The sequence below is a fragment of the Nipponia nippon genome, unplaced genomic scaffold (assembly GCF_047370975.1).
Source record: "Nipponia nippon isolate SJK-2023a ecotype South Korea unplaced genomic scaffold, ASM4737097v1 scaffold_21, whole genome shotgun sequence".
Lineage (NCBI taxonomy): Eukaryota > Metazoa > Chordata > Aves > Pelecaniformes > Threskiornithidae > Nipponia > Nipponia nippon.
Window position 1 is genome coordinate 2,455,164 of NW_028262338.1, and position 23,647 is coordinate 2,478,810.

The 23,647-nt window shown below is 41.1% G+C and overlaps 1 protein-coding gene across 2 annotated transcripts in view; it reads right to left on the reverse strand.

Moving 5' to 3' along the window:
* CTNNA1 (catenin alpha 1) overlaps positions 1-23,647 on the reverse strand; it is a 119,265-nt gene that overhangs the window by 79,055 nt on the left and 16,563 nt on the right. For both annotated transcript variants that reach the window (XM_087760076.1, XM_087760075.1), the window contains exons 3-7: positions 21,440-21,635; positions 14,468-14,634; positions 13,556-13,675; positions 11,254-11,520; positions 8,397-8,600 (exon numbers count right to left, since the gene is read on the reverse strand). In XM_087760076.1, coding sequence (XP_087616202.1) covers positions 8,397-8,600; positions 11,254-11,520; positions 13,556-13,675; positions 14,468-14,634; positions 21,440-21,635 — 954 coding nt within the window. The remainder of the gene's footprint in view (positions 1-8,396; positions 8,601-11,253; positions 11,521-13,555; positions 13,676-14,467; positions 14,635-21,439; positions 21,636-23,647) is intronic.

The window sequence follows — 23,647 nt, forward strand, 5'->3', positions numbered from 1 at the left end:
AAAGCCCAGTTGTGTGTGTAATACTTCTGCACACTGAGAGCATGATCCTGCTAGAGGCTAAAAGACTGTTTATCCACAGATCAGTAGTCACTGCGCAAACTTACATGCTCTGTTCCATCTATACTCCTCAATTTTGGCTTTGAGAGAGTACTCAGGGATCACCAAATGGAGCTTCATTAGGGGTGACTATATATTTCTATCTTACGTAGGCCTACACAGTTCAAATATTTTCCTACAAAACGGTAGAATTCAAATGAATTAAGTCACAAAACACAGAATTTTAAAGCAGAATCCATGCACAGCATTATAGCGTATTTATGTAAAATGGTTTACAGCTCAACAAAAGTAAAGTGCTGCTAAATGCCAACCGCAGTATCACAAACAAGTGTGCACACCTTATTATTTCAGGTCTTCCTTCCACCAATCTTAAGTGTTATTTGATCAAAATTAGATTAAGAAAAGTCTGGATTTGTAACGTAATATCAGAAGATATCTAATACGTGTTAACATTGGAGATGGACTTATGTCTAACAAGAAAGGAAAAAATAGATGTTTCATCAATACCAACCTAAGGGGCTGGGGGAGGAAAGGAGGGATGGGGTAGGATGGAAGCCTTTACTGTCACGCAAGGTATCTACAGGACTCAATTCTCAAGTTTAGAGATAGCATTAGGTTTCAATTCTGCTGCACACATAAATGGAGTAAGCATTGGAAGTGAGGGCAACAACCCTCCTGCTTTTACACATGTTAAGAGCCTACAACACAAATGCCGAAAAGCGTGGAAAGACTGCCAGGTTGAGTACTGCTGTACAAGACAGTTTAGACTAAGACCCAGCTACTGTCAAATCTATCCAATTTAAGAGTTATTACTGGTAATTTTGCACCAAACAAGCAGCAAAGGCTGAAGGTAGCGGATGGAGAAGAGCAATGATTTAAGATTTCAATAGATTAAACTTATGCTTGAACTAGACTTCAGGTACGAGTGTTGGGCTTTGCTGGGTTTCTTTAAGCAGGCATGAAGCCAGCCATATGCTTATTTATGAAATGCATTCTCACTGCATAGCACAAAGGCTGCCTTGGGCCTGAAAAAGTATTCAGAACTTTTAAGTTGTGCCACTTGCATAAATTAACTGGTAGCCTCAGCAGAGGCTGGCTGCACTGACGCTTACCACCAGCCATGACAAACGACTGGAGCCCAGATGTGCCGCCCTCCTTCCCCTCCAAGGCTGAGCACTCTCATCGCAGCAGTTGTTTGTGATCCCTAAACCAGCAATTCCACATGCGCATCAGGACGAGCTCAGAGTAACTGCTGGGATGACAGGGAGCTCTGAAGAGCTTTAAAACCCAAAGCTCACAAGGCTGATAAAGCTTTGCCTGAGCTGGCTTCCATTTATTTCCATAGGCCCTCATCTTCTATTACTGCCTAAGAAATAAAAGTTCCCAGAATGTCTTCTGAAAACATACCCCATGCTAAGTCCCAAACCAGGATGATGTTGGGTAAGCAATCTGGAAGCTTGTTTCCATGGCCCAAAGATGCCCAACTGATGCAGTGTGAAATTCTCATCATCTGCATCAGGCTTCACTCCAAGTATGCTGAATTATTTACTCTATGTCAGCCTGTAAGCATTAAACTTAAAAACTGTATCACTTCAGAAATGTTTTGTTTTTGAAAGCAGCATCTTCATCAAACTGATAATGTCTATGGAAATTAGTGCCCAGCATAACAGCATAGCTCTCTTTACTGAATAGCGAAGTCCATGACAGGAAAATCCATCCAGGCTTTCAAACCACATCCATCACGTCAGCATTCAAGCATCTTAAACTGACAGAAACAATATTAAAAAAGAAAGTGTAGATTATCTCAAGGCAGAATTTTTATCAGCATCTCTATCATAAATATGGATCGGTCTGCCATTTTAATTCACATCCATTTCCACAGAAACAGTTACTTTCATTAAAAGGGCTATGCAAGAGCCCTTTCAAATATATAGATACTTGCTGTAAATAAGTTTTACAGTCATGTTAAAATTCACACGCATTCCTTTCCAAGCTTGGATCCTTCATGGGGATACAAAGCTGTGGATCAACATCATTAATAGGCAAATTCATAATGAAAACACATCTCCGTTCTGTAGATCGCAAGTGTGTCAGGAGTCAAAATACCCTTCGCTGGTAGTTCAGAAGACAGAATTATTTCTCCCAAAAGATATTGAATAGATAAGCTAGGCACTTTCTTGCCCATTCGTTTTCAAGCATTAGAGATGCTCAAAGAAGCTTAGAGAAGAAAAGCAAAACAGTGCAATTAAGATCAAGGAAACAGTACTTGTTTGGAGTAATATATTTCCATAAGCGCACTAAACACAGAAACAGGGTGCAAAACAAGCATTTAGCAAGTTATGAGACCACCAAGTCTAAACCCAGAAGTGTTGAGACCTACTTCAGATACCCCGAGAGCCAAACCACACTGGCCAGCACGCAAGCGTTCCTACTAGGCAGCATAGTACAGCAACCTGGGGTTCGACCACCTCACCTACCTTCAGTTGTAAATTAGATTAAAATCTCTAGCATGAAAAGAAATACAACCCCCACCCCCAAACACACTCAGCTATGGTACTCAACCACTTAAGGCCAAACAGAAGATGGAAACTGGAAAAGAAATCAGCTGAAATAATCTGTGCCTGGAATGCCTGCTCTGAAACCAGCCCCCAATGGTTTTTCTCCATTTGCTGCCAAGCACCTCTAATGCAATCCAGACAGTCAAGGACACAGTCAGAATGTTAATATGAAAGCATTAAAATTCCCATTGAAATAGGACCTGTCAAGCTACTTTATGTAACATGATTTATCATTTCCAAATGTAGTAACAAGGGATTTTATTGTACAAGAGCATGTTGTACACAATGGGACTCTGGGTTCGCATTCCACACTAGCCAAACTAGAATTTCTGACAAAGTTTATGCTAGTACGTGTCCGAGTCACTGGTGTGTGTATGAAAGGGTAGCTATATATGCATAAGAAATTGATGGGGTACAGAACAGACTTAAAGTGAGAGCTCTCTACACATTTCTGTGCATACTAAATAGAACTGGACACCTCTGATCCCTGCTGTTGAATGGCTCTAAAACAGCACTTATGGAAAGAAGCCGAACTGTCCCCATCCCTCAGGACGCTTGCATCAAGCAATAAAAATGGACTGTCAAAACCTTAAGGAAGTTTTTATTTCCAGTCTTACATGTCAATCGGATAAGTGATGTCTTCTGCAAGTTCAACATAGTCAAACTGAGAGTAGACTGGAACCTTCTGGTTAAATTTCCAGTGGATGGCCTGCACTTTCTAACCCGCTAAACCTCAACCCCAAAACCCATCATCTCCTGTTTACCATATTTAACACAACAGCTAAAATCAAGGCAAGCTGCCCAAGTTCTGTGCTAATAACACCCATGGAGAGTTACAGCACAGAGCACATACCCTGTCACAACTTAGAGTTTGTGGATTTTTGTGTCTGTAGACACATTTTCTTACCTCTCCATTCTACATACCAGCTTCTCAGAAATATTTCAGCTCTATCAGCCGAGGTGTTCTTTTTTTATGCATTCACTTTACGTAGTTTAGACAACATACCTGCAATGGAAACTACACATATAAATTTGAGGCAGATTTGACTAGTATGGTACAGAAAAGCAGAGACATTGACAAGAATTGTACCTGCTCTCTGAGCTGGGAGAGGTATCACTCCAGCTACTAGTGCAAAGGCAACACTGGGCTAAGTTGGTAGTAGTGTCAAAAAATATTCCGCTTCATACTTCTTACTTAGAGCAAACTGCAACGGGTCAATGTCTACCCACAGAAGATTATGGAGTTAGACACAAGAGACTGTTTCTGTTGTATTTTGTTATATTGCTGTACTCAAGATCCTAGCTTTCTTACTAACTTCTTTATTGGTGTACTATTAATCTTGAACATCATTCAAGTAGATGCTTTGTTCTGTCCTCTTCCCCTGCGTAAGTCTGGTATCGATGTCCAACTAAACTCAAATATGCTTTGAAATTTTTTCATTTAATTAAGAAAATACACACCAAGAATGCCTGACTGCAACAGATCACACAAAGATCTGGATCTTGCCATCAATTAGTTATATTGCAAACTTAGCTATGACTGATGCGGTCAATTTATTGCTTTCCAGGCAGTTGATCTCAGATCCCAGACCTTGGACTACTCCGCTTTTACAATGCTAATCAGAGTCAATAATAAATTTTTTTTAGGCCTTCCCATCCTTGCTCTGCTATTCAGCACTAGCAGTAAGAATCAACTTTACCCCAAGTAATAACAATCAAAAGCATATAGACATTAGTGTTTGCTATTTCAATCCAGGAGGGATCTGCAATGCAAGTTTAAAAAGGAAAACTATTTTCTGTTGCAATCGTGAGAAGTGAGCAAAAGCCATAATGGAAACCAGCTCTCCCCAGGCGAAGTGGAAGATGAGGGGAAAAAGCTAAAGAATCAGATGCTACAATTAAGGGATGAACAGCTGGCATTTTAAGGAATGTGGCTTATAAACCAAGAGGCTGGGTAATAAAATGGCAGATGAAGTCCAGTGGACATAGGTAATAAGTGATGCACAAGGGAAAGACCATCTAACGTAACATTCACAGAAACAGACTCCTACCAGTATGACTCAGAAGCTAAATCTTGATGGCAGCCATTTCATCAAGATACCACCTCAGTGCTCAGCAGCTATCAGACTAAAGAAAAAAACCACAAGAAACCATGACACTGCCTGAATCCTGAACAGCAGATGCAGTTCTGGTCTCCAAATCTCCAAGGGAATCTGAAGATCCAGACAAGATGCAGGAGACGACTGCGGAACGTGTTCACACCAGCATTTTGGCTCAGATGAGAAATGCACTTTTGAAACTCATCTCCCCATCACTACCGCTTCGCACACTCTGATTCTCATCTCAGAGCCTTCTTCGGCCATGAGCTGGATTCTCCGAGTGACTCTAAACAAGGAGACAGCCACTACCACACCAAAAGCTAACTAGCACCCAGTCCACAGGACTAGGCTAAAATCAGCTGATGCAAACTTCTGTGAAGTGCAGATAAGCAGAGGCATCGAGTCCTAATTCACTGTACAAATCCCATCCTAATCCACCATGCTATTTGATAATGAAGGCACAGCCAAAGCTGAGAGGAGGTGTTGGAATATCTTGTTTATAGCAAGCACCTAATAAAACTAGGACACTTCATTCTGGGGAAGATAAGGCCAAAGCCTCCTATATGATGTGGCCCTGAAACAATATAAGTGGCATAGGAAAGGATGAGCAAGGAGTAACTGGCTCAGGGTCTTTTCCTAAATGAGATGGAGGAAACATCCAACAGAACAGGCAGAAGGTCGTTGTGCTTCAAAACAAACTGAGATGTTTCTTCACATGCCTATTTAAGCAGGAGAACTCCTTGCTAACAAAGATTATGGATGCTGTAAGTTTATAAGGGTTCAGAAAGAAACTATACCGATTCATTGGGGGAAAGTCCATCGAGAGCCATTAAACACAGTCAGCAACGCTAGCTCTGGAAATATCTGAGCTGCGGGCTGCTAGCACTTGGGGGATACTTTGGGCAAGTAAAACTACACACCTCCCCTGTTACTGTCCTCTTTCTTGTAGGCATCCACTATTGACCACTGCTGAGACAGGTTACTGGCATTGATGTACAAAATTTAGCGTGACCAAGTCAGGCTACTCTTGAAAATGGCAGGATAAGTGTGCCAGATGGGAAAGGAAATAACACACACACCAACCTAAGAAAAGGGAATACAAACTGCCGTAACAAAGTACTGAACAAGCAAATCTTGCCCTTCTTTTCGGGGCGCAATCACAGGCTTCATCACCACGCCAGCAGATGCAGCAGGGGTCAAGAGATCCTACAATTCAGCTTATTGCCGAAAACTGTTACTCAGATAGAAACTTCTGCCGTACATTGTAACACGGCCTGCAACGCTTGCAGACTTACAGACCCTCAGGGACAGGCCCAGAGAGATAGTTAAAACTATGGGTCCAAAACACTAAACTTTGAATTATAAACCATTGAGGAAACAACAGCCTTTTTACTGCCAGAGATCTGAAAACCCAAAAGCTAGAGGAAGTCACTAAAACAGAAGGCATTTAAAAGCAAAAGCGAATCTGCCTCAAGACATTCCCCTGCTTCAACCTTTCCAGTGCATTCCTCATCCAACCTTCTCTCTGAATTTTTACACTTGGCCAATAAATACCTCTTATTCTAGCACTTAGATAAGATTTATGATGCACTGCAAGTACTATGCAATTAAGAGATTTAATGCTCAATTCATTTCCTTCTTCAAAGGAGAAAAGCACAACAGGCGCCGGCTGGGTACCGTAGCTGTCGGTATATCATGCATATACATGATACGGCATCTCCGCTGCCACTGCTGTAAGCCAGCACATCCCTGCTCTTCCTGTAGATGTATCAAACCTTCTTCACCGTTTAGATTCCCAACTATTATTCATTCTCTAGCTTAACCATCGAGGTTTTTTTTTTCCTACCCTCAGTATGGATTTTTACACACCATCCCACATTTTCACCATAATTTATCAATTGCCTTTTCCACTCCATTTCACTGAATTTCTAATCTCATTTCCCCAACTACACTGTCTACAATCATAACATAGCAGTGACTTTAAAAAATTCAGTATGCTCCACTAATTTCACAATGTGTTAAAAGAGATAACACAGGGAATACATTCTTTCCATCTCAGCGTGATTACTTTAACTTGCATATCAGAGACAACAGTACACAGTCGCGGAGGAGGACAGGCATTTCTGCAAAAGGAAGCCAGAGCTCTGCAGTCTGAGGCAGGCACTGACCAACTTTCGGTGAGAAAAATGCCACCAAGTCTCATGTGCAAGACTGAGCATTTACCTCTTCCACATTTTTAACTAGCATTTGGTGGATGTTTTATTCTGAATCATCCAATCCAGCAGCACATTTGTCTGAGGGATTATTACAGATGCATCATATACTAATAAAACACCCTGCTCTGAAAGGAATTTTAAATGGCACAACTTAGCGGCTTGCTTCCCAGCTGCAGTGTTAAGTTCTATACAATGTCAATGCTGAGCGCAAGCTACTTTCACAAGCAATTAAGACAGACTACACGAAGTACCTAGCTCAGCCCGCAGGCTATATAAGACTCAGCTTTCAGTTTTGTTCAATTACTTTGTCCTTGTCTTTGGTAAACAGGAATCCTTGGTTTACTTTCTCTCTACCACGCACTGCATCTGTTCTCCAAATTACATCACCCTAATCCGCACGTGGCAGACTTTGGACCAGTTTTATTCTATGCTGAAGTAGCTTTTGCCAAAAGATTTGAAGGTAAAGTGCAGAACACAGCGATGCTCCCAAATAAATTCTACCGTCAAAAAAAAAAAAAAAAAGTACCTCTGAGCTAAGTTTTACCTCAAACATGCTCAAAAGCATAAATAAGGCTTCACCTCATCCCATCAAGATTTCTTCAGCCAATTTTACTTGTCACAGTGCTACAAGCCGCGCAGTTGGCTTAAGTTGTTGCCATTTCTGCAACTTTTCATCTGAAATCAACTTTAACGGTATTTAAGTTTAAAGACTAGATGTAGTCTAAATCTTATGACATCCCAACCTCATCTCAACACAGCAAGAGCTATTCAGATTCAAACCCACTGGGATAAGAACAAAGAGGTAACGGGGAGGAGGGAAGTCCAATATTATATCACGATGCACTCAAACGCAGAAGCTCATCCACATGACATGACACTTACTCCAACTGTAGAAATACTCTCAAGCTTCAAATGCTGCGTGCACATCAATTGCCTAAACACTGAAAGAAAACTGCTCAGTCTGGCATTTATACCAAACTTCAAACATCACCTCTACTCAAACCGAGTAGCAACAGTAATTAACTTGATTCTCAGAATCTATGCCTTTAGCCAAAAAGATGACACAGTTAAGCTTCCCAAGCTTCGACAGAAGTGAAGAAGTACTACTTTTTCCATAAGCCAAGTTACCTTATGCAAACCGAGGCAGAAAACCAGACTAATTCTATTAAATATCTATACAAACCAATATTAACAGTCATAAAAACAATGCCGAAGGGTTAACACTTTATGATGATAATAGATGCTTGGAAGACTAGAGATCAATTTTAAGGTAAGTATCACTGATGATTCAAGTATGTTTGATCCTGCCACCTGACAAACCTTTCAGGAGTACTGGTTACTGTTCAAATTCTGTTCGGGAACAGAACAAACCAGCTTTGAGACACACAGCTTCAATTCCACATTTTAGATAGTCACATGGAGTTAAAAACCAGACAAACTAAACAAACAGAACAGAAGATACTCACATTCCCCATGTATTCTGAAAGTAGATCCTGCAAGGCCTGTCGCACTGCATTACACTCGGCAACTATACGTTCCCGTCGGTCATCACGTGTGCAGGATGAATCAGCCATCAGGGCTGCTCCGCTAATGATGCTCTCCAGGCGCTCTTCCAGGGAAGGCCTAAAACGTTCTTCACTGAAGGTCGATGGATCCACTATAATTTGTTTCTAGTAAAATAAAGGTTTTGGAAATTAGTAATCAGACCAAGCAATAAGTTACTGTTAAGTCATCAAGACAACCAACATTTACGGCAACCCCCTGATTGGGCATAAAAGGCAAACATCACACAATTTTGGCACCGAGGACGATTTTCACGAGTAGTTTTGTAAAATTACTGAAGGTTTCCCAGCAGATTACATTACTAGTCATTTCTTGTGCTGTTTTGACAGCTAAACAAAACTTGGCCACAGGAAGCCTTGTTACATGAATGGCAAAAATCAAACGTGCCAGCACAAATAAGTTTCAAAGTACAGAACTCTTCTTAACTACATGTCAATCCGGACATGCCTTCACTAGTTAACTTGTCAGATATAATTATCCCATCACGAACAAAAAAAAAACAAGGGAAACAAACGTCCAAAATGAGCCCTATATATAGTGCTCTGTTGTCCTAGTTTATGCAGTCTTTCTTCTCTTCACCGTTATGCAGGTAAATACAACAGTATTCTCAAAAATTCTCAAAGTGAAACATCAATGCGAATGTTTCAAACAGCACAAAAATCAACTTCTTCATGGCAGAAAACTATCACAGGTTTATCGTGACAGAGTATTACTAAGCACAGCTTACACCGAGAGACTTAAGGCTGAAACAGCAGTACTGATGTATCTGCTTTTCAAGGGGTCAATACCAGCACCCACAGAAGTTCACCAGGAAGAAGCAGTGTAGTATTTATCACCTTGTGAGTACTTCCAGGTGGTTTATTTAAACAGGTTTGCAACTTACTAAGGAAAAATTATTCGGCCATTTCAAGGTTTGGTCATTTGTTTAGGGTTTGGGTGGGTTTTCTTCCCACTACGGGGGCAGGAGGGGAGGATGTTGCTAATTCTTTATAAAAGAAGCCCCAAAGTTTTCTTGAAATGGGAGTTTTCGCAATCAGTTTGTATGCCAGTTAAATTCAACAGCAACGTCGCAACCACTACTTCTTCCACCAGCCAGCACACTTCATCTCCCTACGGAGCAGTCACGCAGCCTTCGTGGCAGGATGAGAACATGGCACGCGCTCTCCAACATGCTCCTCGTTTTTCTTGAAACTTTTAGCTGTGCAGATAGTACAATGGTAGTATGCTACAACCCAGAACTGCACCATCAGAAACAGAGATAATCATTATCTTGTTATCTTCTGGTAGCCATTTAATATTTTACCATCACAGTAAAAACACTGGAGTATTTGGGGGCGTGTGTGTGCAAAGCCTCTATTACAAGAGCGCAATAACACTCAAACGTTAGCAGGAAATGAAGTGCAGGGATAACATCTGCCGAGAAGCTGAACACATTTGCTTTGTCAGTCTCCTTTGGCAGGAATGAGACGACAAAGCTATCGCGCACAACGTGCACTGAAGCTGGCCTGCTGAACATGCCCTGCTGCTATGAGAGTGCCTCACAAAGCGGAACTAAAAGCTCAAAAGCTCCACATGAACCACAATGCTCAAAAAAAGTCTCCGGCCATACATTAGAGAGTTCATATAGTAAAATATGGCCATATATCAGAAATCACATTAAATGGTTTGAGCTAGATTAGCCAATCCATGAACCTGAACCGAACTGCTTCTTCAATTCTACATACCCAAGTCAGTCCTTAATGTTGTGTGCTATTACAGGACGTGCCTTCCCCTCCCACAAATACCTGCTCAAACCTGCGATCCCTTGGGTGCCAGCCTGAGGCACGTTCTCAAGACTTACGTCGCTGAACATACAACTGAAAAGCAGACTTAAAACTGAAGACATAGTCACAAAGATCAAGACAACCATGACATCCTCTTGTTACCCAAGAGACCACATAGAAAGGCTTCACACTGGGCACAGAGAGAACTCAAATAATACTTTATCTTGGTAAAACAAACATGGCAGAGAAAGTAACGTAGGGGAGGAGCAAGAGTGGTAAGAGCAAGAAGGAGAAGGTGAGCAATATCTGGCAAAAACAAAAGTATTAAACACCTTTTGAGTGACAGCTTTGCAATATTAAAGTTTCAGAGGTAAGTTAGTGCCAAGGTGTTTAAAATTCAGAGGCTGAATTGGTGGTAGACACAGGATACTGGCTTCAAAAGAAAAGTGTTCTCAGTAAAAATGCATGGCTATCCTCAGTAACTTACTGAATGCAAGATAAAGAATACGACAGATCGGTACAACACATCAGTGTGAAATTACTTCATTCCCAACCAAAGATCATATTAAACGTCCCACTTCATGTTCCTCTCAATAGGTAGTTTGGGAAATTCCAAATACATTATTCACTCTTAATAAGTCACTTCTGTCACCTACAAGAATACATTACATAAATATATTATGAAATAATCAATTTCAAATAAACCAAGGGCTTACATCTAATGTAGCAGTAGGCTAACTGCTACTTCAGAGCTAGTTTAACTTGACAGCCTTCAATCACCCAGAACTGCATATATAACTTTCTATATTCCATCAATCCTAGTTTGAAAAAAACTTTTTAAAAAATAAAAGCCTACTTCACCTGGGACTTGCTGTATTTCAGTAGAAAATGATCTTTCAGGCAATATTAAAAAAAGCAAGCTGTTGCTAGTAAATCAGGTGAACAAACACAAGAGTTGGAGTTACCACTTCTTTTACATAAAGGGTTCAAAACTTACATCAAAGTTGTTCAGAGCATAAGCCAGCTCTCCACCTCCACCCTGCTGCTGGGCAGCATCATCTGATGCAGTTGCTTGAGCTGCGTTTGAGATGCCCGTGACCGCCTGCTGAAGCTGTTTGTAGATCAAGTCCCTGTTAGCTTTGTAAGCAGCTACATCAGGGTGCTGCAGACAGGCCTGGGACGCCGTATAAAGAATGGGAACGTTCTTCTGCAGAATTCCTCTGGCTGCTGCCATTTGATCACGGTGACCCACATCTTTCAATTCCTATTAGGAAAATTAAAGAAAAAAGTGTTTGAGAACATTCCCCACATTTAACATCCATACACTGGCTCCCTGCATCTTCAAAAAAAAGGCATGTTCTTTGCCTAGTATGCTCAAATCTGTCTTATGATTGAATATCTCTATTCTTAAGGGCTCAACTAATTTCAAAACACAACAGCTTCATGAAGACAAAAAAAAAAAAAAAAAGAAAAGGAAAATATAAGTACTGTAGGGCAAGTCAACTCCACAATTCAAAATCTGAGGTTGGATTTTTCTCCTTGCTACAGAAGGGGACCAGCATTTTGAAAGCTGGTAACACCTGTAAATCAGGTGGACGCAGAAGTTGGGAGCACACATTTTTCTCCCCACTCCTTCCAGTTTGCATTACATCTACAGAATCACAAGGAAATCTAGATCCTCAAAACAGAATACCTTACATTTTTAGGTCACTTGAGAACCAAGCTAATTTTTAACTATCAAACGAACGAGAGGCTTCCCCTGCACGCTTGTCTTGTAGTTGCACATGAGAAGCAAGATCTTTAAACTCCAAGACTCACAACCAGAATGTTTTCTTTCATCACACCTAGAAGATGGAGTTTACTCTCCTCAAGAGACTCGGATACTTAATTTTAGAAGAACGAGTATATCATCTCATTCAACTTCTTGTTCATCTTCCAACACTCCAATTAATCCAGTGACTGTAACTACTGCTAATTTAAGATTAGTGAGTCCATAGGTCTTTTCCAAACACTCACTGCTGCAATTCTCTAAAGCACCATCACCTCTGCTTTGGAATAGAAGCACTATGAATAGACAAAGCTTCTGAGTCCACCACGAGCAGTAAGTTTATAAAAGGAAGAATGAACACAGTTATTAGCAGTGTGAACATTTTAAAGTTACCTCTTAAATCTTAGGAAGAGGTGGGAAAATGAAGAAGTGGGCTACCTTACTGAGAAAACGAAAAAATCTGTCAGATTCTTCAAAATGAATGGGTAATACGTGACCTCTAAGATGCACACTAAGCAGGGAGGGCACTCCAAGCAGGCTTTACAGATCTACAGATTTAGTACAACCGCTTCCCATAGTGTGGAACAATCCATCACAAAGCAGTTTAAGAACATTTATTGCATTGCCATCACAACCCTACTCCCATTTACTGCAATCAGATTTTAGATACATAACCAACTGGCAATCCATTTTAGACTGCACCCAGTTTATTTTCAAAGATTAATCTGAGCAAAAAACCAAGCAGTGTCAGAGGTGCATAAGCAGTTTCGGTTTGTACATATCAGCAGAACAAACAAACAAAAAACACTACAAGAATTATGCCATTTCTGATAAAAGCCCACACCTCTGCTTTCTTTTGAAAACTTACCTACACAAGAATGAGTCACAACAGTGCTGTTGAACAAAACAAATTTTACATGCAATTTAAGGTTAAGCACAAGCTATCCAAACACAGAACATACACATAACAAATAGGATTTTAAACCCCTTCTCAAATGGGCATTTCAGTGCAAGACTAACCAGCATTGCCACTCACTTTCTTGGAAAGAGCTGTAATTCTGTGCCCAGCCGTGACTTTCGCTCCCTGTTTAAACGGGCACATTCAGTCTGTCTGTGCGAACCACAAAGGCAGTGCGGTCTAGTGGTGAGTGCACCAGGCACCGAGTCGCATCTCGATTCTCCTTCCTTACCCACACCTGCACCGCTTCAAAATGGGAAGCACGAGTCTTGGGAAGCAGCATTTCAGGAAGGTACTAAAGCATTAATGTAAACAAATGCTACCAGAACAAGTTCCCTCAGAAGCAGTACACTACAGCTGAGCAGACTTTCTGCTTACCAGGCAAGCTCAAATGTCCTAAACACGGCAGAGTGCAACACAAAGTACTCGGCAATAAAAATAAAGTTTAAAAAAAAAAAAAAAGTATTAGTAGCAATGGGTACTGTCCAAGAGCAGCAAGGCTGCCTTACTTTCTTATTTTGAAAAAGAAAAAGAAGAAATAATATACAGAAGAGAGAGCTGCCATCACTATACCTGTTGTCTTTTGGCAGCCATTATGTTAAGCTTGTCCACTTCTGGTTTGAGGGCTTTGTACTGGATACCCAAATCTTGCTCTGTGCCAGCATTTCTTAGTTTCAAGATACCTTCTTCCACCTAAAAGAATACATATTCACATATTTTTCCAAGCAATACAGTCCACAGTTCAGAAAGTAATTCAGAATGTACTTCACAGCAGACAGAGAAAGCAATCTTCCTCTGCCCCTTTTTATTTTTTGGAGATACTTCAAAGGCTAATAGTACTCAAGGCTTAGCTACTACTTAATAGTCACCACCTACCAGAGACAGGCAAATACATGCACCTGAAAGAGTATGAAGGAGCCCAGGGCCCTGGCAGAGCTGCAGCAATGGCTGTTGAAGGGCACGAGGAGAGTCCTCAAAACCCTGCCGCAAAAGCGGGCCCAGTATCAAATCTCATTTCATTTCAAATTCTGTACAAACCACCCACCCACCCTCTTGCTCCTGAGAAGAAAAGGCTTCCTCAAATATTCCACGTTCACTTTATTTAATCTACTGAAGCTACTCATCCCTAGTAGCTACAAGGGAGCACTGGTTATAAGAAAGCCAAATTACTTCTTTAAGATGAAAAAAGCTGGTCATCACCTGCAGTTGCAGACCATAGTGCATTCAGTTGCAATACTAGAAGTTCAGAATAAGGTGCAACGCAATGTCAAAAGCTACTGACAACGAGTGTAAAAAACAAGTGACAAACATCCATTGCACACGTTTTGCTCAGAGGAAAAACCCTAAAACCTCCCTGCTCCAAAAGCGAGCCGCTGACAGTGCACACACCGGGCTAGCACACATGCATGAAACGAAGCCACTCGACAGAGCACGCCTGGTGTGCCAGGCACGGCAAAGTGAATCACAGCAAAGAACTACACTTACTACTTTAAGTTGAACAAGCAGCTTGTAGACATCTGCCATGTCGGCCAAAATCAGCAGTCGAGTAACGGCAGAGAGGAGGGCGCGCGCTGCTCGGACCATGTTCCCTCGTTTCACAGAGGAGCAGGGGTCATCTGCAAACTCCCCCGACGCGCTCTTCATCAAGTCACCTGCACAAGGGGAGACGATGGTCTGACTTTAACATCACACAGCAGTTCTGAAGGGGCTGTAAGGATTCCTGGGCAAGCCAATCTAAGTCTTGAAAACAAAATGCGTTTGCTTAAATACAGCCAGCAATTAAGACTGCGTGTAGCTACCTCCGACTATGGTTACCACATGGTATCAGGGTAGAGGGGCTTGTGCAGGGAGAAAGGGCTTGGAACTAACACTTTGGTCCTTATTTCCAATTGTACAGGTGTTTTAACATGCCAGAATCCTCTGGAGAGACAAATTCAGCATGCCTTCGCTATTACATGCAGGACTGCAGTTATTTCACAAACTACAATGCTTTCAAAGCTTAAGCAAAAGCTTTGATTTGTCTGCGTGTAGGAGTTAAGCAGAAAGCAGCAGAAAGTACTGTAAACACACAAGGAAATGCCACAGCTCATGGGACTGTAAACAACTCGGAGCGATGACCTGGCTGGATATGCCCTGGTTTGCATTCAAAGCGAGGCACCGCTTCGTAAAATGCTTCAACGTTTCATAGCCTGTGGGTCTGCATCTGGTGCAGGAGGAAAGAATTTGGGTTTCAGATGGTAGCAATGCAATTGGTTAACTATGAAAAGCAAAGGCCACTTTACACAGCTAGAAAAATTCCTCCAGAAGGCATTTGGAAAGCATAGAAGTAATGTCTGCACATAGTCAGAGTAAATTTTGGATTTCTCCCCCCCATTTCTGGGGCAGCATTTTGCTTCCAGTACCACAGTTCCTACACAGCAGCAAGTTTTGGAATCCACATTATTATTCTTGGATCTCTTTGCATTTCAGAAACATTTGATGAACAGCTAGGATTTAGTTTAAAAAATGCTAGGTACTCAAGGCCAAAGATTTGCGGGCAGCTGGAGATGACGAGGAAGCAGGCGAACCGAGTTATAACTAACTGCTGTGTCAGAGGCTTCCCAAACCTGTATGAAAAAGCATCCATATGGCCAAATGCCAAAATAAAAATAGCACATCTCAGACAAGACAAGAACCTCAAATAGTGCTTTCGCAAGTGAAAGCTGACAGTGACTCCCATCGAGCCCACTACCAAACGGGGCTGGGCGAGATTTGCACCGAAGTCTCAAGATGATGCAGTGGCATCATCCTGCCGACGGCCTGCCTGTTCCCACAGCTAGGCAATCACTGCAGCATATCCCCAGTACGGGGGACTTATTTAATGACTTTTTTTTTTTTTTAAACTATTATTTTAGCTACTCAAAAATACCTACAACTGGTTAACCATCCACATACTTACCATTAAGCAATTAATATCTTGCCCTGGAAGAGTTTCTAGCACCCAAGCACTCTACACCTTCATAGCTAAATACAGCCCAAACACAGCTGCCAGCCTGTCCAAGCAACTACAGCAAGATACTCAATTTTGTTCAAACGCTCCCTCCTATGTAACACCCTTCCATCATCTTAAATAATATGACAAAGAGTGGCATACAACATTTTAAAGTAAAAAATATGCTACTTCAGTACTGTGACATATGAAAAAAGCTTCTGTCCAAGTACAGACCAGCTATAAATATCAATCTAAAGCTACCCCTTACCCAGCTTTTTGAGGACCACAACTCATTATTTTAACAAGTGTTAAGAGCCTGAGATTTCCAGATGGGTGAAAGATGATGCATCTCCAATGCTGAAAAACTGCAACCAGCCATGAGATTATAAAACCCCTACATAGCTGACATGACCCTTTCTTTATTCCTTCTGGAAAAGGCTAATAATAGTGAAATTTATGTCACCACCACAAGTATGAAATCTATTAACAATCTCAGGCTTTGAGGACATATGCCAGAACCAAAATTCACTACAAATATTTCCTCCCTTATTTACTTATATGTAAAATTCCCACATTTCCAACTCCCAAAAGAGAGGAATGTTGTTTTCATTTATTTCCTTTTAAAACAACTTAGAGAGGTGGCCACTCACTTCACCTGAATCTCAGAAACCGCTAACAAGGTTAAAACCCAAAATTATCCTGTACCCATCTCTTAAATTACAACCTTACAAGCCCATCCTGAAATAAAATGCTATTCATTTTTATTTTAACAAGAGACTTTAAAAGATTTAGTGAGTTTCAAACAGCTTGTCAGGGTGTCAAAAGATAACCAGCTTCCCAGAATTAAAGGAAGATTATATTTAAACTTGTTGCATATATATATATATTTCTGCAAATTAAAGAAAGCTGGCTTTCAGACTTCTTTTATAAAGAAAAAGCAACATGGGGTAGTTATTTTAGCTATATTCAAAGGGTAGGAGGGAACTAACTCTGCCCTGGCCTAAGTATGCAGTTACTGCATTACGTGTGCGCATTAGCAGTTCAAATTGGATCCAGAATAATCTTCTCATTTTCAAACTTGAACCAGAGGTAACACAGCAAGTTTGAAAGCAGGATTTCAAGAGTTAAAAGAAATGCACTGCAGAAGAGTCAGACTATGACACTCAGATTATACAGCTGGTACGAATTCTTATATGAGTAATCTCTTTTTCCAATATAACCTCAGATTTTCACTGGATATTACAAGGGAAAGATAATAAAACAGAGTCAGGAAAAGAAGAGGCAACAGTAGCCATACTATGATCTTGTCAATAAAGCACTAAGAATTCAATTAAATCTAATGGAACAAAGCCCATTTGAGAAATAGTAAGATTTTAGTCCATCAAAAGAAAATTACCATTTTCTAGTCTCATTCCCACCATGCCCACAGGGTCTGACAGCACTTTCAGACAGCACTATTAATCCTCCTCAGCAGCGCGGTACACGATGACCATGACAGAGAGGGCTTTCTTTATACCAATACTGACAGAATGGGAAAGCAGCAGAGAAGACAGGCAAGGCAAGGCAGGGAAGACCTAGGACACAGGCAGGCACTGATGCTTTTTTCCCAAGCTAGACATTCGTGCCCACACATCACCTTGTACCCTTCAGCACCTTCCAGTTCAAAGCCCGTCTCCAGGCCGCTTTGCTGGCAGTATTAGAAATGCAAAGACTGCCATCAGGCCATACCTCTACCTGCTCATAACACCCTATCACAGTTCCCTAAAGGTTGCCTATTCCCCACCAAATGAAGGCAAGCATGAAATCAGAGTTTCAAGACTCTACTATTCTGGATACTGAAGTCCTATCTTACCACTAATGCCACCTTCAATGTCCACCATCAGTGTCACAACAGGCTGCCCTTGCTTCCTACTATAAAGGACAAGGCCCCGTATCTCCTTTTGCCGTATCAACATGGGGGTTGGCAACTTATGGCAACAAAAGCCTCAAGCTTGTCTTCAATTAAATCCATATACTGCCTACAACACTCCTCCTACAGTTTGCCAAGAGCTGTCTCAGAGCTCCCTTAGGTTATGGCTTTTCAAAGATCCCGAGTCCTTGGCTGGAAGATTACTTCTAATACACTCCTAAACACTCCTAAAGCCTTTTTCTTGCAAGAAAACATCCGAGAACTCTTTGCGCCCTTCCAAGAAATTAAGCTAACTGGTCACAACAGAATTTTTAAAGTTGAGTTTTCCAAGAAAAATTCAATGTTTAACTTCAAGTTATTCCGCAACTGGCCTCCTCCTGTTCCTTGGAAATCCTTAAGCCACGCATCTTGTGTGAAGTGCTGTTGAAAAGAAAAAAATGTTTTACCCTTTCATAATCTGCCTTACTGTTCAGTTTTGGAGAAAGTTTCACTCAGAAACAGAGGGCGGAAAGACGCCATGCTGAACCAGTAGCTTCACTCCCCTGCATCTGCAACCATGAAACATGATCAAAGTCCACAGGATTCACAAGCCCATTCATCCATTCTCCTAGCTCAAACCCTATGCACAGGCTTAAGCTTTTTAATGTTAAGCTTTAATTTTTGGTCTTTTATGTAAAATTACCATTGGAAGAAACACAACAGTAAGAGCATAGCTAATACCCTGGATCCTCACACTAGCATACAGATACATCGAGGCAGTGACCTGCGGTCATCAGCACTCCAGGAAAACAGGCATAGCCTTGTCAGCCTGACCCAAAAGAAATTTTCTTCTTGATCCCAGAGTTTGCAACCTGTCTCAGTGCCAAGCACCTGGGTAAGAAACTGGTTCAGTTCCAAAACACCTCCCAACAGCACCAGAAGAGCTGACCATTTCAATGTACAACCAGCCTTTAATGCTCCGTAAGAAGGTAAAATCCTACAAAGAGCTTATAGTGCAGGCAGTAAGACTGGGCAAGACCAACATTGCCCCTTCTATTACCCAGCAAAACTCCAACGGCAGAAATTAATGTAACAGACACTGCAAGGATGCTAAAATCCAAGACGTTCACATCAGATGTTTTCCTGGTACTAAATCTTTTCTATAACCACAGCAGGATCTATTCTGAAAAACACTTTGGTTCTTCGTCTCCAGTATTCTGTTCAAAATTTTATTTTAAGAAGTTTTACTACTTTAAAAGAAATCAGAAGTCCAAAGCTTGAAAGGGCCAGGAATCTTACTTTAGGATATTTCATGAACTTGTTTAATATTTAAAGCAAGTTGTAATTTATTCTTCCATTGTAAAAATCAGGAAGACTTTGAAGATCCACTTATATTGATTTAGTATGCAGCCACACTATCATTCATTCTAAATAGCTCTTTTCACTTCTTTGTTTTTACCCCCAACAAATGGGATTTTATGAACAAGCGTGCTCACTAAAATCGTGTACCCTCTCAATCTTCTTCTTGCTAGGCTAAAAAAAAAATTTTTAATTTTCTCTGATGAGACAAGTTATCTATTGTCCTAATCATCTTCATAACCTCTGTCTACATTCATTCATCTTTTTTTATTATGGTAACTAAACCGCTCCCTACTCTAAATAGAGGCATTATTAATTCTATTTTCCTGTCTTCTGCTGAAGATAAATTGTGCTATAAATCTATAATTCCACAGCTGCCGTCAGACACACAGATACTGCCAGTTCACGATCACCCTACTGCTGACCAAGACACCCAGATTCTCCTCTCCACTTTCGCCCCCCATTGCAAAAGGCAGGAAAAGGCACCAACACCTGGAAGTTTTGCTAAGCACGGGCTTTCTGTTACACTTCCCTCATTCCTCCAACTCATGAATTCAACTGCTCTACCGCAATACTGGAAACGCTTCTGAAGTGCATGGACTGTATATAAACATGTACCTTGAGAGTTTGTATCTCCTTGCTGTTATTAGCACTACTGAGAACTGCAGTCCTCCCCTGGGCATTGGCAGCAATAAGCCTTCCCTCTGTTGCATCTCATTTTTCACCATTTGCTTCTAATTTCCTCAAAGGTTTGTTTTTTAATTGCCTTACAAAGAGCTGCTCTGCTAAACCTGACCGAACGCTGGCACCGTGACGGGGCACAGGCTTTTATCCCTGGTCATGCTGCCCCAGCAGCCCAGCTCTGCTGTGACTGCATCCCCACAAACAGCGGTGGGCACCAGTCGTATTCAGGCAAATCATCATCCACTCAGCTTTGGAAAACAGATACAGCTATCCTCTCTATGCACCAGATTTCATGCAAGCTGCAAACAGTAAAAAGGGAGGAAGAAGTGAAATGACATTAAGGTGGGAAGTTATTTCACTCCAGCACCTCTCAGCTATGAACTCCACCTCCTCTGTCAAAAATCAACAGAGCAGGGAGGTTTTGGCATCAAGTTTATGTATAGTCTCAAAATCAAGCAGGGGCCAAGAAACAAGTGAAAGGGTCACCCTGAAGGTTTTTGTATCAGTCTCTCCTTCCTACCAGTTTCTCAGTGCAACTACAAATTCAGCTAAAGGAACTTCTCAATCCCGAGGACTGAGTACAGCTCCCTTGCTCACTAATATCTCTAAGAGTCATTTGAAGGCACTCACAGATGAGCTCTTGACTCTCGATTCTGAGCAGCAATCAGGCAAGCACCAAGAATTAAAGGCTTCAAGACAAAGGCGTCTCTTTTGCTGTTGTTTGTTGTTGTTAAATTAAGCCAACTCAATTAGCCCCTTATATTGCAGCCTTCTTATGTTGATCTTTCTTTGGTCTATCAACCAGGCTCATCCAGAACTTAAAACCATTTTCAACTAATATTTCACTGTGCAACTTCAGCTACAAACAAGTAATTAATGCTAATGAGCTTTCCTTTTTTTGCAGCAGCAGCAGCCACCATTAATACCAGTTGACTGGGTTTCACTGAAGCATAGAGAAGGCTCATGACTGGAAGAATGATAAATGATTTATGAGCAACAATATTTACTAGTGCATATTTCAGAGTAAGCCAGCTCCATAGGCTTTTCTTGCAGGTCTTCTCCAAGAAAGTAAAAAAGAAAATGATAAGAATCAACACTAGATGTGGGGGAGGAAGTCTGGAATATTTAATCAAGGTCCTTGCATTCTGTTGCTGTTTACATTTTGCATATTCGAGACACCCAGCTCTGTCAAGTCAACACTCAGCTCTTCCTCCTACAATGCTGTTTTGTACACATTCAAATATTGAAGAAGTTATTAACATATTTGAGACGTAGTTCCATAACATGGGGGGGGCGGGAGTTTACTTTTTAGCCTAAACTGAGTTTTAAATGCTCTTCAAAGAATCAGCCATTCTGCCTCTCTTCTCAGTCTCTACTTGGGACACTCAATTTCCAGATCTGCCCAGTTCACATTATTCCTCAAGGAGGCCAGCAAGACAAGCTGAGAATCTACACAAGTGGAGAGGTACAGAAATAACAGCAAAAGGGAAACGGGAACAGTTCTACTTACTCTGAAAAACCATGGTCTTACAAGCCATCAGATACACGCTCTTACCTTGCTTACGAACATCTTCCACAGCCGCTACCAGCTCTTCTTTAAGGAACTGGCTCTCTTTCGCAATTTTGTCTCCTTTCTCCAGGAAATTCTCTGTTGCTTGTTCAACTGAAGCAGCCAAAACATGGGCCTTTTTAGAACGCCCTCGCTTTTTATTAGAGGGGCCCTTGTTGCTAGTGTTAACCAGTGTTGTTACCTAAAAGCATAAATGGAGGGAAAAAAACCAAAACACATGAAACAGAGTAGAAGTTTATCAATTTGACAGCAAGGCCACGTGTATTTTTTCTAGACAGCGTATTGCTAATAACTGCACTATGGCCAGCTCCAAACATTAAACTCACAAACAAGTGTTTTTCACGTCTCTTTAAACATCGCCATGCTTCTTGATTCCTTAATGAGCATTATAAATTCAGCTAAACTACTTAGAGATTTTTCTTATCGGCAGCAGACCTGAACATTTGATTTCAAGAATTGAGATCTATTTGTATTTTTGATAAACTGCAATCTCAGTAACAGGCCAGAGCTATTTGGCACCACATAAAAAGAAACCAAGTTGGGGATAATTAGTTTGGGATAGCTCTTCAGGCATAAAAGACCCCAAACAAGGCTGAAACCATTACCTACAGAAATCTAGCAACACAGTTTCTTTTCAGTCCAAAACAGTACTATAGCCAACGGACTAAATGCAGAGCAAAGGACTTCCTAGAGCCCATTATTTCCCTAAAACAACCAAAACTGAACTCTCACAATCCTCCTGCAATCAACAAATATTTCCAAGTTTTATGTTTTAGACTGAAACCCTGCTACGAGCTGGTCACCAGCAGCCAGATGACCACCAGGTACTCTGTTAGGTCAGGATCCATCCCCTTCAATCGAATACAGATAGATGTCAGAAAATCCACACACACTTTTCCATTTGCCTGGTTTTTTTTTTTCCCCCCTCTCCTTTTTGTTAAGTCTAGGAAAATGCATACAAAGCTATTTCAGAGGGACATTAAATTACAACACGAAAAATATTACTACTCAGGAAAGCCCAAGGACTGCTGACATAAAGGTCCTCAGAGCTGAATCCATCTTCTCAGTAGGTTGATTCAGAGAGGGAAAGCCATCAGTTGGGAATATCGCTGTCAGTTAATGGTGCACATTTCTATTGGTTAGTCTCAGTTCACCATGTACTACAAATAAAGAACAAGTTGCAACAAGGCAACTTACTCTACTTTCCTCTCTGCAAAACACCAGTCACATCATTCACAACATTCAGGATTGCCAGTACAGCCAATTGTGCTACTTGAAGAATAAGTCACAGACACTGAACTTGGACAAAAAGTTCCTATAAACAAGTTTGCTCAGTTAAGTTTGCCAAATCAGGACAACTTCTCTTAAGAAAAGACTCGATCAGTAACTCTGGCTAAAAAGCTATATAGTAGATCATCCAACTGCTCATCTGAATATCCGCAGGGAACAAATGGCAGGTACGGACAGCAGCGTGGCAATTAAAGGTATGTTAATACTGGAAACAGAACCTGATCATTGCAGTTTGTGCTTAGCAGGAGTTGTGTCCAGTTCATACCATCACTTTTAAAATTTCATATTTCAGGAAAACAATGCTAAAGAAGATGAGTTAACTGTCTCCAGTGCACCTTCTCTTCCAGACCTAGAAAGCCTCTGCCAAGAATCTTCAAAATGCCCAAGACACATAGCTCACATTTACAAGACTGACTCTAGCTTTCCTATATTCTTCAGTGCATTTCACTGGGCAACATACACCAGCAGAAATAAGCTTTTATTCACAAACCCAGCATAAAGCGTAGACAGAAATGAAAACAAAGCATGCATATCTTCTGAAAGATATACTGACACAGTAACAAATGCCATGAAAGCATACTTCTCAGGTAGAACTCGGTTAGGAGGGGTCGGTCATCTATTTAGAACACAAGGAAGTTCTAGACAGGTTGCAAACATCCCCCACCACACATTTCACCATTTACTTGAACCTCCTTCCAAAGGGAAGTCTAAACACGAGTCATCTCAAAGAAGAAAAAAACAAACAAACAAAAACACTTATGAGACCCTACTTGTGGCAGGCACCAACGGCTTCGCTGCAAGGGACTCTTGTCATTCCTGAATACCAGTTTCTAAATGATACATAGCACAGCTTTTTAAAGACTCAACAAATAAGCAGCGTACCACCCAAAATACAGGTGGGAA